This window comes from Heptranchias perlo, chromosome 11 (genome assembly GCF_035084215.1).
Source record: "Heptranchias perlo isolate sHepPer1 chromosome 11, sHepPer1.hap1, whole genome shotgun sequence".
In the NCBI taxonomy this organism is placed as follows: domain Eukaryota; kingdom Metazoa; phylum Chordata; class Chondrichthyes; order Hexanchiformes; family Hexanchidae; genus Heptranchias; species Heptranchias perlo.
The window spans coordinates 51,192,246-51,208,387 of NC_090335.1; the positions used below are offsets into that span (position 1 = coordinate 51,192,246).

At 39.2% G+C, this 16,142-nt stretch overlaps 1 protein-coding gene across 2 annotated transcripts in view; it reads left to right on the forward strand.

The window, feature by feature from the left end:
• Positions 1-14,245, forward strand: part of LOC137326962 (syntaxin-binding protein 5-like) — a 398,728-nt gene extending 384,483 nt beyond the window's left edge. For both annotated transcript variants that reach the window (XM_067992335.1, XM_067992336.1), the window contains 6 exons: positions 2,297-2,533; positions 3,709-4,069; positions 5,132-5,297; positions 6,673-6,784; positions 8,889-9,109; positions 14,204-14,245. In XM_067992335.1, coding sequence (XP_067848436.1) covers positions 2,297-2,533; positions 3,709-4,069; positions 5,132-5,297; positions 6,673-6,784; positions 8,889-9,109; positions 14,204-14,245 — 1,139 coding nt within the window. The remainder of the gene's footprint in view (positions 1-2,296; positions 2,534-3,708; positions 4,070-5,131; positions 5,298-6,672; positions 6,785-8,888; positions 9,110-14,203) is intronic.
• The last annotated feature ends 1,897 nt before the right edge of the window (positions 14,246-16,142 follow it).

A 16,142-nucleotide genomic window follows, 5' to 3' on the forward strand; every position in this document is an offset into this window, starting at 1 on the left:
AGGTGAATACTGATAAATAACTGTAGGCTACACTGCAGCTTGAATACATTTCCGTGTGGGTTGAAACCTAGCTCTAACCCAGGAGTATTTTCTTTTCACTGCTTTTATTCCAGAAAAGTCACGACAATATTTACCTTTTTTCAAAAACAGGTTGTGTTTGTTGCAATAAAAATATTATTTGTTCTTTATGAATGTTATAAATATATAAATGGTGCACAGCAGTGATAGAACAGTGGCAAATTTTACTGAGCCATTCAAATCTGGCATGATTATTAGGCATTGGCTGGTACTGATCAAGTAGCAACAAATTCTAGTATGTAACTAACAAACAGTTCACAAACTTGAAGCACTGGAGTTACAGTGGATTAGAAATTCTGGCCTCTGTTGTCAAAACAAGTCTGGTAGTTTTGCCTGATCATCATCACTCCTTTACCTTTTAGAATGCACAAACAAAATGAACTGTGAAGCTGATTGGAAAGTCCCAGTTCAAATGCAGCCATTAAAAGAATTGGCTTAAATGATATTTAGGTGGAGTTTAGGGTCATTTCAATTTATACATTATAAATAGTAAGACCATTAGGTAAAGTACCTTCCAATAATGGAATATTCCTCCTGGGAAAGGAAAGTAGAAAATTGTCATTTGAAATCATCAATTTACCAACAGATTGCAATAACAATAGATTTGAGAAACTTTATTGAAAGGAAAAAGTTTGGATGAGTTAGAAGAATACTGTACTTCAAATACCCCACATTGGAAAATCTGCAAAGTAAAAGCAGATCTATATATTTGGATCTATGGTGTAATCACACATATAATTCAAATTTATATCTAGATTACATTGAGATTAGTTATGACTCTTCATTACTCCTAGATTTTTCATTTCCACAGATTTGTATGCATATCTTCTATCAAATTATATCTGGTGCATCAGTAAGACATTTAAGTAGGCTATGTCCAGAAATATGCAGATAATGTGACAATTTTCTGCCCTAGTTACTTTTTGTAAATAAAATATTAGAGTATTTAATTAACCTGACTTTCAGGTTAATTATCAGAAGCAATCATTTCAATTTTGTTGGTGTAAGCACTTATTACATTGCAGAACATAAATGTTGCTCCAAGCAATTTTACATAAGAATTTGCATAATATTGTAGTTTTCTTCTGTCTCTAATAAGGATTTCAGTAAGTGAAATGGTCAATGACCTTACATGATAATATCTAGATGAGCCCTTTTCACTTTATGCGAGCAATATTCGTCATTTCATTTGTTCAGTATATGAAAAATTCATACACTTAGATTATAAAATGCCTACTGGGTGGTGAAAGAATAGATTAAATAATTAAAACTTTGGTGGAATAATTGCTTAAGATTATACTTTATCTCCATCTATTGTACAGTATTTCACCGATTGCAAACCTATACCTAGTCCTACATTCAGCTGTAGAGTTCATGTGTTAAAATTGTATTTTATCTTAAATAATAAGTATACAGTTTCAGTATGAACATTTGTCTACCATCCAGAAGGTTGTGTGTTGAAGCCCCAGGGCTGACTGCTGCTGACCTCAGTTTAGATTAGTATCAGCAGTGCTCAAGTAAGGTATTAGATAACAGATTCACACAGAAGTGAGATAATCCACCTTGAGGGAAAGGAAAAAGTAATGACATAAACTCTTTGCTTGATTCATACCACCCAACTGGCAATCATGGATAGTTGTGGGCATTGATGGTGTTGGGGAAGTTTGTGGTGTAAACCATCCTATCCTGGCTGGAGGAAATATGGACAAAAATGGTTACCAAGGAGTAAGGGGGAAAAATACACTCTGCATTGAGATTGGGTACCTGAATCCAGATGTAACTCTGGAGAAGTTTGGAGTTAACCTTGGAAATATCTAATTTCAAAACAATACAGTAAAGCACTCTGCCAGAATAGTGACTCCTACCCTAGCATCATCACTATAGTACATGAATCCTAATCAGTATAGTTCAGCTCTTGCTGAGCAGTGTGAACTTATTGCACATTGTTCCAAAGTGGAAACAAACTGATTCGAGCTCCTTTTTTTGGTCATTGTCACCCTATCTATGCAGCAATCTTGAAGATTTGGAATCTACAAGTCAGGTGCAATACCATTTGTGCAGTTTCCAAGCCAGTTCTCCTTCTCCTCCCTCACCACCAGAAGTATACATTCATCAAAGCCTACAACACTTAGGAATATGAATGCCTAGAATTGTAAAAGCAATCTTTTCAATTGTTTCTTGATTGGAGGTGATTTTATTTTTCACTGGTTTTATGCAGAATGTAAAGAAAATTCTTTCAACCGATCCCGAAGTTCCAGTGTCTCCAGCATTGACAAGGAATCAAAGGAAGCTATAACTGCTTTGTACTTCATGGAGTCCTTCAGCCGAAAGATGGACTCTACCCTCTCACCATGCCTATGGGTTGGTACCAGTTTGGGCACGGTGCTAGTCATCTCATTGAACTTACCTCCAGAGGAACAAAGGCATTCAGAACCACTCATGGTCTCTCCCAGCGGTAAGATTTTTCTTTATATTTACCTTACAAAACGGCTTCTCATTATGGCAAAGTTCTTTTTGGGTCAAAAAATATTTCTTGATCTTGTCATACAGCAACAACTTGCATTTAGATAGCGCCTTTAATGTAGTCATAGTGAACTGAGTGGCCTACTCGGCTGTTGTGCCGGTGAAAGGGAGGTAGGTGGGCACTTCCACCTTCCCCGAGAGTCTCCCCTAACACCAGCAGAATTTTCCTGACACCGGCAGTAAGCCCGGGGATATTAACATACAGGAAGCAAACTCCTCAGTGGAATTGTGCCATTCTGCGCAGAAATATGCTCAGGAGCCTGCTGCAGTGCATGTTTTGTTTTTAATTTCACTTCTAGAGGATTTCTTTCAGTTAATATTGTATTTAGTATATTGAACTTGGGAAAAGTATGTTTGTTAAATAATGAGCATTTATTTGTTTTGACAGTAAACAGATAAAAATATACATTGCAATCTAAATATTGCAACATTTTAGACATTAACTCAGGGTGAAGAACATCACTGGTTACTTCTCAAAATCTAAACTGTTACATGTTCCTTATCTTCACTAGTAGATTTCCCATGATAGTGATCATGGGCAGTCCTGGCTCTTGGACACAGTTTCTGATGCTTAGTGCAATGTGCAGTGGTAAAACACAATAGCAGTTTGCCCGATTTACTGCATTCAGTAAATGCAGCAGGTTTAATGAAGTAACCTAATAATATTTTAACGTGCATTTATCGTTTGGTTACATACAAACAGCCACCTTTTAGGTAAAATTCATGCTATACCTGGAAATGTTATGTTTGGATCAGGAATATACATACATACAGTGTTATGCTTTTGATCATGGATTCCTTGTATTAGGAAGGACTGAATGAATTTAGCAAATTAGAATATTTTGCTTAGATCAGCCAAGTATTTATCTGGAATCAGATTTTACAAGTCTTTCTCACAAAGTTAAAATTAAAACAGTATTATATGTGGCATTGTCTACATTCCATTTGACATACATGTAACATTAGAAAACTTAATGAGGGTCTTTATATCATATATTTTGATATAAATGTTAATGTATTCAAATGGATGAAAATACTGGTATTCAATTTCACTAGTGATATTGGTACTAATGGGCACTACATATAGTTTTTTGATTTTTTTTTCAGGAACAGTGTTAATGCTGAAAGGAGCCCTACTAACATTTTCCTCATTGGATTCTCTGGGTGGTTTAATACACCCCCCATATGAGGTGTGGAGGGATCCAAACAGCGAAGATAAAGATGAGAGAGGACGGAAAAGAAAACTAGTAACATTTTCACCATCCTCCTCTCAGGAGATGAGGGACCACCAGTATGTAGTCCTCTGCTCAGAGAAACAGGCCAAACTCTATACCCTTCCTTCTCAAAGCTGTCTGTATGTGCACAATATCACAGAGACTTCCTTTGTGTTACGAGCAGATATCGTAACCATGTGCAACAGCATCTGCCTGGCCTGCTTCTGTGCTAATGGACATATTATGACCCTAAGGTAACTTTCATGTACTGTAAGTAGCACACCTGATTTTCCTTCTATAATTTCTTTATTACATTTAGTCCATTTAATGTTGTGAAATTAAATTTGTGAAACTTTTTTGTTACTATTTGTATTCCACTTTTTCAGGTAATTTTCTCCCCTTTCCCCTCTCCTTTCCGATCTCCCCAAGCTATGTATCAGGTGCAGCTGTTTGGGAGTTTGGGGAACATGGGTCCCAGACCTCCATATATTTTTCTCTTGAGTCTATCTCTTGAGCATGCAAATAGCAGCCTGCCATTGACTCTCCCTTCAATTCCTTCCTTAATCTCTTGTACATACCCTTCGCCCGCCCCTGGACCCGGCAGCTCTGATCTCCAATTGGCTTTTCCCCACAGCAGTGTAGTTGACATCACAAGTTCAATGATGTGAGAAGCTCACATGATCCCACACCCCACCACTTCATGCTGCTGCATATTGGAGCTGCAACCATGCATCACAAGATCCTTTTTGATTCAGATCTTTGTTACCACTCATTTAATGTCATTATGAATCCTGAATTATGTTGTTTTTCTAGGTTACAACTCCTTACCAAATCTGAGGATTAAGCTAAAAAAAAATAAACTTGTGTTATCTGGATGTAAATTGCTTTGCCTATGATTTAATCTTTTAGTACATCATTCACTGAACTGCACGTCTAAATACCATACACATCTCATTCTATACTAAAATCTTTTATCACTGTCTCCTGTCATGAAACATTTCTGACACAATCTCTTTCTAGTGTTTTATCTTTCTTATTGTACACCTTGCTCTCATTTCATATTTTCATTGGTTTCCATTTTGTTTTTTTTCTCCTCATTATGGCCATTATGAGGCTTCACTGAATATAGTTAGGAATAATGATTATGTAAAATTATGTTTTGCGTGCCTTGTAAATTATATTGTGTTCATCAAAAGCAAATAAAAATAAATTCATTCTATATTGCTTGTTACCCCCTTACAAAATGGAGATGTTCTTCGGGGTTTTAAACTGCAACAAATATTCTCAGCATTTTTTTTACATTTTTTAAACCGTAGCTTGCCAAGTCTTCGTCCATTGCTGGATGTAAACTACTTGCCTTTAACTGATATGAGAATAGCACGGACTTTCTGTTTTACAAATGGTGGACAGGCTCTGTACCTAAGTTCCCCCACAGAAATCCAGCGAATTACTTACAGTCAAGAGATGTGTGAAAACCTTCAGGTGAGGCTGCATTTCCATTTGGAAGTTTTCACCAGAAATGGTGAATTTCAGTAAGTCTTTCATGAGTGCCCCATAATTTGTGAGGTGAACAAGCAAAAATAATTTAGGGTGGTCTTTGAAAATAAAGAAACATTGAGAGCACAACACCATTTGGTGGCATATTTTCATTATTTTGCAGGAACTATTTAAGAAATTTGGAGAACATGGTAAACAGTCTAATATGTGCTGTTTAACAGGTGTTAAGTATTTTTATTTTAAATGAAATCAAATGATTTAGTGCAGAGTTATGGTGTTTGGAGGCTTTGGATGCTTATCACCGCAACAAAATAACTTTCACTCGATTAGACCTTTCTGACCACAGCCCTAAATGACAACTAATTTACCTCAGAGAACTGGTGGAAATACTAAATGGTAAGGTTGTATTATGTGTCATGGGATGATGTATAAAGTAACATTGAAGTTAATGTAACATTTCATAGAATCATAGAATGGTTACAGCACGGAAGGAGGCCATTCCGCCCGTCGAGTCCGTGCCGGCTCTCTGCAAGAGCAATCCAACTAGTCCCACTCCCCCACCCTATCCCCGTAGCCCTGCAGATTATTTCCCTTCAAGCACTTATCCAATTCCCTTCTAAGAATTGACATTTAATACCTTTCCCTTGAGGCTTTTCTTTTAACTTCCTTATGTAAAGAATTACAGCAGTTTCCATTAGAGAATTGAAGATGATATCGTTGTTTCTGGCTTTGTCCCAGTTGTGAATTGCAGCAGTTTTCAGTGGACTACCCCAGGTAGAATGGCATTGCAGCCTCTCGGCTGGTACCTACTGTGCATTGCAGTAGTTCCAGTACACTGAGCTCTATCTGCTTTCTTCAGACTTGCCAAATATTACTTATTAGCAATGGTAACTACTCATTTTGGCTTATGACTGTGACCTATTTTGATGCATCTTGCTCTTAAAAATAAGTAAAGCTCCATATGTTTAAATATAGTTGTAATATAGATTACTCTTGTCAATTGAAAATGTCACGTCTAACTAAAACTGCTTTTATATTGGATTAAGTGTTATGAGCCATTGGCTATTGACCAAATTGAGCACTATAAAAGGATTTCACTGTACTATAAGCAGATACTGAAGCACACTAACAATTCCATTGAGGTTTAATTATATTGCTGCTTCCAGTCCTGCAACCAGAGCCCACAGCAACAATTTAGTAGACTTGCTCCTTATTGCTGCTTCTATAACTACAATGCATTGTGACGGTTTCAGTAAGCTGAATTAATTAATTACTGCTAGATGAAGCGATTTCCTCTGTTACCTCCCTGTCCATGAGTTTTGAGGTTATTGACTCTCCGTTTGTACATTTACTTTTTCAGGAAATGCTTGGAGATTTGTTTACTCCTATTGAAACCCCAGAAGCCCAAAACAGAGGTTTTTTAAAAGGCCTGTTTGGAGGAAGTGGACAAACTTTTGATAGAGAAGAGCTATGTAAGTTAATGAGAAGATCCTGTAAATTGTCATCATTTACATTTCACAGGCTGTACAATTGCCACCACTTAATTTAGATATCCCTTTACATTAGATTTTGGTCAGGCACAAATTGCATTAAAATATTCAATGTGATAATTGGAATTATGGTAGGTCTACCAGGGTGTCCATATTAGAAACGTAGAAGCATAAGAACGTAAGAACATAAGAAATAGGAGCAGGAGTAGGCCAATCGGCTCCTCGAGCCTGCTCCGCCATTCAATAAGATCATGGCTGATCTGATCCTAACCTCAAATCTAAATTCATGTCCAATTTCCTGCCCGCTCCCCGTAACCCCTAATTCCCTTTACTTCTAGAAACATAGAAAATAGAAGCAGTGATAGGCCATTCGGCTCTTCGAGCCTGCTCCACCATTCAATATGATCATGGCTGATCCTCTATCTCAATACCATATTCCTACTCTCTCCCCATACTCCTTGATGCCTTTTGTGTCCAGAAATCTATCTAGCTCCTTCTTAAATATATTCAGTGGCCTTCACAGCCTTCTGTGGTAAGAATTCCACAGGTTCACCACCCTCTGAGTGAAGAAATTTCTCCTCATCTCAGTCCTAAATGTCCTGCCCCGTATCCTGAGACTGTGACCCCTCGTTCTGGACCCCCCAGCCAGGGGAAACATTCTCCCTGCATCCAGTCTATCTAGCCCTGTCAGAATTTTATATGTTTCAATGAGATCCCCTCTCATTCTTCTAAACTCGAGTGAATACAGGCCGAGTCAACCCAATCTCTCCTCATACGACAGTCCTGCCATCCCAGGAATCAGTCTGGTGAACCTTCGCTGCACTCCCTCTATGGCAAGTATATCCCTTCTTAGGTAAGGAGACCAAAACAGCACATAATACTCCAGCTGTGGTCTCACCAAGGCCCTGTATAACTGCAGTAAGACATCCTTGCTTCTGTACTCAAATCCTCTTGCAATGAAGGCCAACATACCATTTGCCTTCCTAACTTCTTGCTGCACCTGCATGTTTGCTTTCAGTGACTGGTGTACAAGGACACCCAGGTCCCTTTGTACATCAACATTTCCCAATCTATCATCATTTAAATAATACTCTGCCTTTCTGTTTTTCCTTCTGAAGTGAATAACTTCACATTTATCCACATTATACTGCATCTGCTATGTATTTGCCCACTCACTTAACTTGTCTAAATCGCCTTGAAGCCTCTTTGCATCCTCCTCACATCTCACGACCCCACTTAGTTTTGTGTCGTCAGCAAACTTGGAAATATTACATTTGGTTCCCTCATCCAAATCATTGATATATATTGTGAATAGCTGGGGCCCAAGCACTGATCCCTGCGGTACCCCACTAGTCACTGCCTGCCACCCCGAAAAAGACCCATTTATTCCTACTCTCTGTTTCCTGTCTGTTAACCAATTTTCAATCCATGCCGGTATATTACCACCAATCCCATGTGCTTTAATTTTGCACACTGAATATTCATATGCTTTACATGATGGTAAGATGATTTTCCTCACCAATTTTTTGTGTCAGTTTATCTTCCTCCCCTCTTCTGAAATGTATACCAAAGAAAGGGGAAAATAATGTTTTGATAAAAACGAGTTACGTGCTTTAAAAAAAAGAATACCGTGCTGTGCAGCAAGAGAATGCTACCTGTTGCAATGTCCTTTCACATCAAATGCTGACAGACTATGGGGGCAATCTTGTCCAATTGTTAGAAGGAAACGTTGTTTAAACAGCTGAAATCTGTAGCATTTTTTGCTGACGAAGCTCCATTGTCATATTAGGAATGGGAAACAGCCTGAGTAGTGATTCTGGCTACTATTTCTAGCACCAGATAGAAAACCATACGAAAGGTTCATTTAACTGCTTAGACCCTGTTAGAGGGACCTCCTAGAAACCTGGAGGTATCATCTACTGAAGAACTAGAGAAAATCTGAAATCCAGCTGCAAGTTTTATCACTCTCTCTGGTCACAAAAACATGGCTAACTGTTTCTTTTCTGTAATCTTAAAAACACAATACAGTAAATTATAATTTAATAAATTATAATTTTCATAATCTTCTTGTTTTTTTTCTTTCAAGTTGGTGAGGCTTCAGCAGGCAAGGCATCTCGGACTCTCGCCCAGCACATCCCTGGACCTGGTGGACTTGAGGGGGTTAAGGGTGCTGCATCTGGAGTTGTTGGCGATCTAGCTCGTGCTCGGATTGCTTTGGATGAACGTGGGCAGAGACTGGGAGAACTGGAAGACCGAACTGCTGCCATGATGGCAAGTGCAGAGACATTCTCCAAACATGCACATGAGGTAAAGTGCATTTGGTTCTTTAAAGAGAATTTTCACCTTTGCAGTAAACGGACATAAAGTGAAAGGCAATTTACCTATGTAGAGCTCTGTACTGTTTGTGCCCTGATCTTTCATACGGTGAGTTGCTCTCTGAGATGAATCATTGTGGAGGGACATTAAGGGGGAGGTGAGGTTCTTCCTCTCCAGGGAGAGAGAATCATTCCATGCTGTTATCAACACCTCCCAGCTGCTAGTTTCAGAACCTCATTGGCAGAAGTCTCGGTGCAGGTCACCCACCCACCCTTTCATGTGAGGATGGCATGTTGGAGGGGAGTGTCAAAAAAGGGTAAGGGAGAAAATACCCTAACAAAAAAGGATTATTCACCTTTCATATCAAAAAATTGTAACCTTTAAAAGAGGATCACTATCTCTGTGAATGAAATGTTTAAAAGAACTATCCCAAAAAAATGAAAAACAAGCAGATTTATAACATACCTGTACAAACTCAACAAGAAAACAGTGGACCATTCTCTCAGCCCTTGTATGCAGTTCATAAATTTCTGTTTATATTAATTTTAACTCCTGTTTCTTGTATCATCTGCCTTTGTAGCATGCTCGCTATGACATGCCCTACTCCAGCTTAAAGTTATAAGCCATTCAATGATAGGCCGTCAGATGCCATGAATAGATGATGGTGTTTGCCCCTAAATTGTAACAAAGTGGCAGAGTCCTCTATGATGCCAGGCTAAGAACTTACAAAACTTCCAGTTGAGACAAACAAGTTGGAGTGACAGGGACTCAGATTCATAAGCCAGGATTTTCCACTTCAGCAGAAACCCAACATAAAAACAAGGGGGTGGGGGTTTGCATTTGTTCATTTGTGCGACACTGACCCTGCTACCAAGTATCTGCATGTGTTGCTCTGTAATCAGATTTTAGGATGTTCACAAGTCTAGCCCAAGTGACTTGCTCGCTTTGGGTAATCACTTGGTTGCTGCTTGACATCTGTCACAATGAAACAACCATCATGTAGGATGGACTTGCCCTACTTATATAAATGACGCAGTACGATTATACAACACAAACCATTCAGGAATCAGTGAAGCATTTCTCACAGTATTATCTATTGTTCTGTTATATTAGGTATTAAAGGAATTATTCATTTTTGACTATATTGACCAAGTTAGTTTCCTTAATTTATCTTGACTAAAACGACTTACTAACACATCAAAGAAACTTCTGGTATTTATATTATCCTCTTCTATAAAAAGGAGGGCATGTTGAGCAGAACTTGATTTTCCTTCCCTTTTAAGTATCTACAGCATCAGCTTCAGTTTATCTACGCAGTGTGATTATTACAACTGTCTGTGACATCTGTAAAATGTTGTTTCAATACATAATCTGCATGTGCAGTCCACTCCTGATAATTCAAAGTTATTTTGACTAAAAAATTTGAAATATCCAATAATTTGAATGAAGCAACATAAATAATACAGCGAGGTGATTAGTGCTAAAAAATGAATTATCAGATAATTTGAGTTAAGCAACTTTGAATTGCACTGTGAAAATAGACATGAGTTAAAAAGGGATTATTAAGCTGCATGTGGTGGCTAGTCTTTGTGCCAATTATGAACATAGCATATGCTGAGTATTCTTGAAAGCAACAAATCTCATTAATGCCCTTTTGTCAATATCATATGGTACAATTAAGTTAGTGAATGTCATTATCCATCAAAGGCATGGTGCATACTAGCAGCTGCGGCCAGCATGAAAAAAATCAACACAAAAATCCTTAGAAATGGAGGGTGACAAATGTTACATCGCTGTTCAAGAAAGGGGAACTGATTAGCCAGGAAATTACAGGCCCAGTAGTCTTGCCTTGAATTATTTTCCTGTGCTTTGCACTTGGGGAATGCTTATTTCCTAGGCCAAAGCAGAGGAAAATGAAGTGGACATCCATGAAGCTGATCCCTTTGCATTGCTTGAGTACTTAAGAACATAAGAAATAGGAGCAGGAGTAGGCCAATCGGCCCCTCGAGCCTACTCCGCCATTCAATAAGATCATGGCTGATCTGATCCTAACCTCAAATCTAAATTCATGTCCAATTTCCTGCCCGTTCCCCGTAACCCCTAATTCCCTTTACTTCTAGGAAACTGTCGATTTCTGTTTTAAATTTATTTAATGATGTAGCTTCCACAGCTTCCTGGGGCAGCAAATTCCACAGACCTACTACCCTCTGAGTGAAGAAGTTTCTCCTCATCTCAGTTTTGAAAGAGCAGCCCCTTATTCTAAGACTATGCCCCCTAGTTCTAGTTTCACCCATCCTTGGGAACATCCTTACCGCATCCACCCAATCAAGCCCCTTCACAATCTTATATGTTTCAATAAGATCGCCTCTCATTCTTCTGAACTCCAATGAGTAGAGTCCCAATCTACTCAACCTCTCCTCATATGTCCACCCCCTCATCCCCGGGATTGACTGAGTGAACCTTCTTTGTACTGCCTCAAGAGCAAGTATGTCTTTTCTTAAGTATGGAGACCAAAACTGTATGCAGTATTCCAGGTGCGGTCTCACCAATACCTTATATAACTGCAGCAATACCTCCCTGTTTTTATATTCTATCCCCCAGCAATAAAAGCCAACATTCCGTTGGCCTTCTTGACCACCTGCTGCACCTGCATACTAACTTTTTGATTTTCTTGCAATAGGACCCCCAGATCCCTTTGTACTGCAGTACTTTCCAGTTTCTCGCCATTAAGATAATAACTTGCTCTCTGATTTTTCCTGCCAAAGCGCATAACCTCACATTTTCCAATATTGTATTGCATCTGCCAAATCTCCGCCCACTCACCCAGCCTGTCTATATCCCCCTGTAGGTTTTTTATGTCCTCCTCACTCTCCACTTTCCCTCCCATCTTTGTATCATCTGCAAACTTTGATACGTTACACTCGGTCCCCTCCTCCAAATCGTTAATATAGATTGTAAAGAGTTGGGGACCCAGCACCGACCCCTGCGGAACACCACTGGCTACAGGTTGCCAGTCCGAGAATGAACCATTTATCCCAACTCTCTGCTTCCTGTTAGATAACCAATCCTCCACCCATGCCAGAATATTACCCCCAATCCAGTGATTCTTTATCTTGAGCAATAATCTTTTATGTGGCACCTTGTCGAATGCCTTCTGGAAGTCTAAATACACTACGTCCACTGGTTCCCCTTTATCCACCCTGTACGTTATGTCCTCAAAGAACTCAAGCAAATTTGTCAGACATGACTTCCCCATCGTAAAGCCATGCTGACTTTGTCCTATTAAATTATGTTTATCCAAATGTTCCGCTACTGTCTCCTTAATAATAGACTCCAAAATTTTACCCACCACAGATGTTAGGCTAACTGGTCTATAATTTCCAGCCTTCTGCCTACTACCCTTTTTAAATAAGGGTGTTACATTGGCAGTTTTCCAATCTGCCGGGACCTTTGCCGAGTCCAGAGAATTTTGGAAAATTATTACCAAAGCATCCACAATCCCTCCTGCCACTTCCCTCAAGACCCTCGGATGTAAGCCATCAGGTCCAAGGGATTTATCCGCCTTGAGTCCCATTAATTTACTGAGTACCAATTCCTTAATGATTTTAATTGTATTTAGCTCCTCCCCCCCAGAGCCCCCTGTTTGTCCAGTGTTGGGATATTCTTAGTGTCCTCTACCGTAAAGACTGAAACAAAATATTTGTTCAGCATTTTTGCCATCTCCATGTTTCCCACCATTAATTTCCCAGTCTCATCCTCTCAGGGACCTACGTTTGCCTTAGCCACCCTTTTTCTTTTTATATAACTATAGAAACTCTTGCTATCTGTTTTTATATTTTTTGCTAATTTATTTTCATAATCTATCTTCCCTTTCTTAATCAATCCTTTCGTTACTTTTTGCTGTCTTTTGAAGACTTCCCAATCTTCTATCCTCCCACTAAGTTTGGCTACCTTATATGTCCTTGTTTTTAGTCTGATACTATCCTTAATTTCTTTACTTAGCCACGGATGGCTGTCATTTCTTTTACACCCTTTTTTCCTCAGTGGAATATATATTTTTTGAAAGTTGTAAAATAACTCCTTGAATGAACACCACTGCTCATGTACCGTCTTACCCTTTAATCTATTTTCCCAGTCCACTTTAATCAATTCCGCTCTCATGCCATCATAGTCTCCTTTATTCAAGCTCAGTACGCTTGTTTGAGAACCAACCTTCTCACCCTCTAATTGTATATGGAATGTAACCATGTTATGGTCACTCATTCCAAGGGGATCCTTAACTAGGACATTATTAATTAATCCTGGCTCATTACACAGGACCAGGTCCAAGGTTGCTTGCCCCTTGTAGGATCAGTTACATACTGCTCAAGAAATCCATCCCTAAATACATTCAATAAACTCTTCCTCAAGGCTGCCCTGCCCAATTTGATTTGTACTTCTGGGCAATCCCCTGAGGGTGTGAGGCACTTCCCCCTTCAGTAGGTGCAAGCATGTTAATATAATCCTAATCAGATGGAAGTGATGCCTCCTGCCTCATTTTCCTAGGTCTCCACTTGGCAGAGGCTGAAACATAGGGTTGCACACTAATAGTGGGCTTTATTCCTTGCATCCATCCCACTCAGATGGAGTATCTGAGAAGGACCTGGATGGAAAGTTTTGGGTCGAGCCAGAAAGTCAGTTTATTTAGTCAGGACAGCAGGAAGGCCTTCTAGCTGGTGTTTTTGGACTGCAGTTGGCTCTCCTCCTCCAGGCACAAGCCCTTGCCAATGGGTGTTTCTGCACCAGGGCTATGTTAGGAATATGATATTGACATGAACCCGGAAATATAGGTGGATTCAGCTCAAGTCAGGTGAAGCAAACTTCAGTTATGCTCCACCTGGCGTGCCCAGGCAGAGAGGCAAGGGAAATTCATCCCTCTGGAGTCCTTAATACAGTTTGAAATTAGTGAACGCCTATAGTTTATAGTGTCATCTGCACATCTCTATTGTATACCATTTTTTCTGTGCAATCAGTGTGACTGAGTTTGTTTATGTCATTGGGTTGTTACTAACAGTCTCTCATTTGGACTTTTTTTCTCCTTTCCAGTTGATGCTGAAATGCAGAGATAAGAAGTGGTATCAGTTCTGAAGACTTCAAGAGCTATTAACAATGTATTAATTCAATAATGCCATTCAGGGAAATGGACATTGTCTCCTTCCACTGGTCGCTGGAAAGGAAATTACTTTTCTCCTCCAAAACTCCCATCCCCAAAAATGATTTGAAACATAAATTGACACCTTCTGCTTCCACAAATGACTGAGCTAAAGGCTCAATGGGAGTTCTCAGTCCATTCAGATCATTTTACCCTAGAAGCTTGTGTTTCCATTTTACTGAATTGCAACAATGGACACTTTTTTTAAAAAATAGAGCTTTATCACTCTCAGAATGGGGGAAGGCCACCTGGTTGCAACTTGTACAGGTTTGAATGATAATGCTTCTATAGAAAACTAGACCTACTTTAACACCTTGCATGAAAAAACACCACCCTTATGATGAACAACAAAAGCATGTTATTATGGAGGGGGGAAGGGATGGAATTCATTTCAAGCATAGGCAGGATACAAAAAAAGACAAGCAAACTATTTCTATTTTTAAATCTGCATAGCAAAGCCAAAATGGGCATGTGAACTGCAATAGAGGATTGACTGATTGATGGGCTGATTGAATGAATGAATGAATGAATGAATGACTGGATGTATTGTTCAGCAAACTGGTAACTTTGTAGAATAACAGATAACCTGGCAGTGAATCTTTCATTTTCATTAAAGCTTTCCTTAGCTACAGATTCTGCCTGGTATTAGCATATTGCTCTGGTATTGATAAAGAATATGCAGCATGGTTGATGTTAACTACAATAGAGCAGAAGGTCAGACCATCAGATTTGCTTCTTGGTTACTCTGTTACAGGGTATAACTGACACTTTTCTTTGTTCACCAGAACTTAGGCAAGCTGGTGAAGATCAGCCAACCTAATCAAACTGGCTAATGTCTTATTCTGTATGGGTTTCCATGGGAAGCAGTCATTATCCAGGTTAGAGAAGATTGTATACTTTTAGGAGTTGGACAATGCATGTGCTGATAGGCATCCAGACATTCTGTGCCATCCTGCTGTGATTGTGTTTGGTTTGGTCAACGGTTTCCTCATCTCTCCCAGTTTGCTTTACTATTGTAACACTGTCAGCTTACTTCACGTCCACCCATTCTGAAATGGAGCGGTTAGAAGAAAAACAGAATTCAAAATCTCAACTAACTTTAAATCAGAATCTCTGTAGCATAATCTCATGCATGTCTCAAATGTTGCTCATATATCCAAAATGAAACTGATTCTGTCCACTCTACTGGCTACTTAAAAAAAAGTACTGATGAATAAAACAAATAGCAAAATACTGCAGGTGCTGGAAATCCGAAATAAAAACAGAAAATGCTGGAAACACTCAGCAGGTCAGGCTGCATGTCTGGAGAGAGGAAGGTAGGATTAATGTTTCAGGTCAATGACCTTTTGTGACAAACTGTCAAAAGGCCATCGACCTGAAACGTTAACCGTATCTTCCACTCTCCAGCCATGCTGCCTGACCTGCTGAGTGTTTCTAGCATTTTCTGTTTTAATTATTGATGGATAGATGTTGATAAGATGACAGCGGGGACAACTTACATCACTTTGCTGCCAAGGACTCTGACTACTTGCCTGTACAGAGATTCTAATATCAAACCTATGAAGCATTAGTATTATTTCACATTCAGAATGAAACCCACCTATGTTGCTATGCTTCCAAAGCACAGGGTTCAACAAAGTTCATGTTATTAGTTTTGCAAACAAGTTAAGTCCATATTGGATTCCCTCCAGATGGATCCCACTCATTGCTTGAAGTTTTTCTATTTCTAATACTCTATTTACAATGTAAATCCTGCAGAGATCTCAGTCAGTTTGGGTCAGGATGACCAAAACTGAATGTGATCCTTCACTGTTTATATTGGGGAGTCTGACT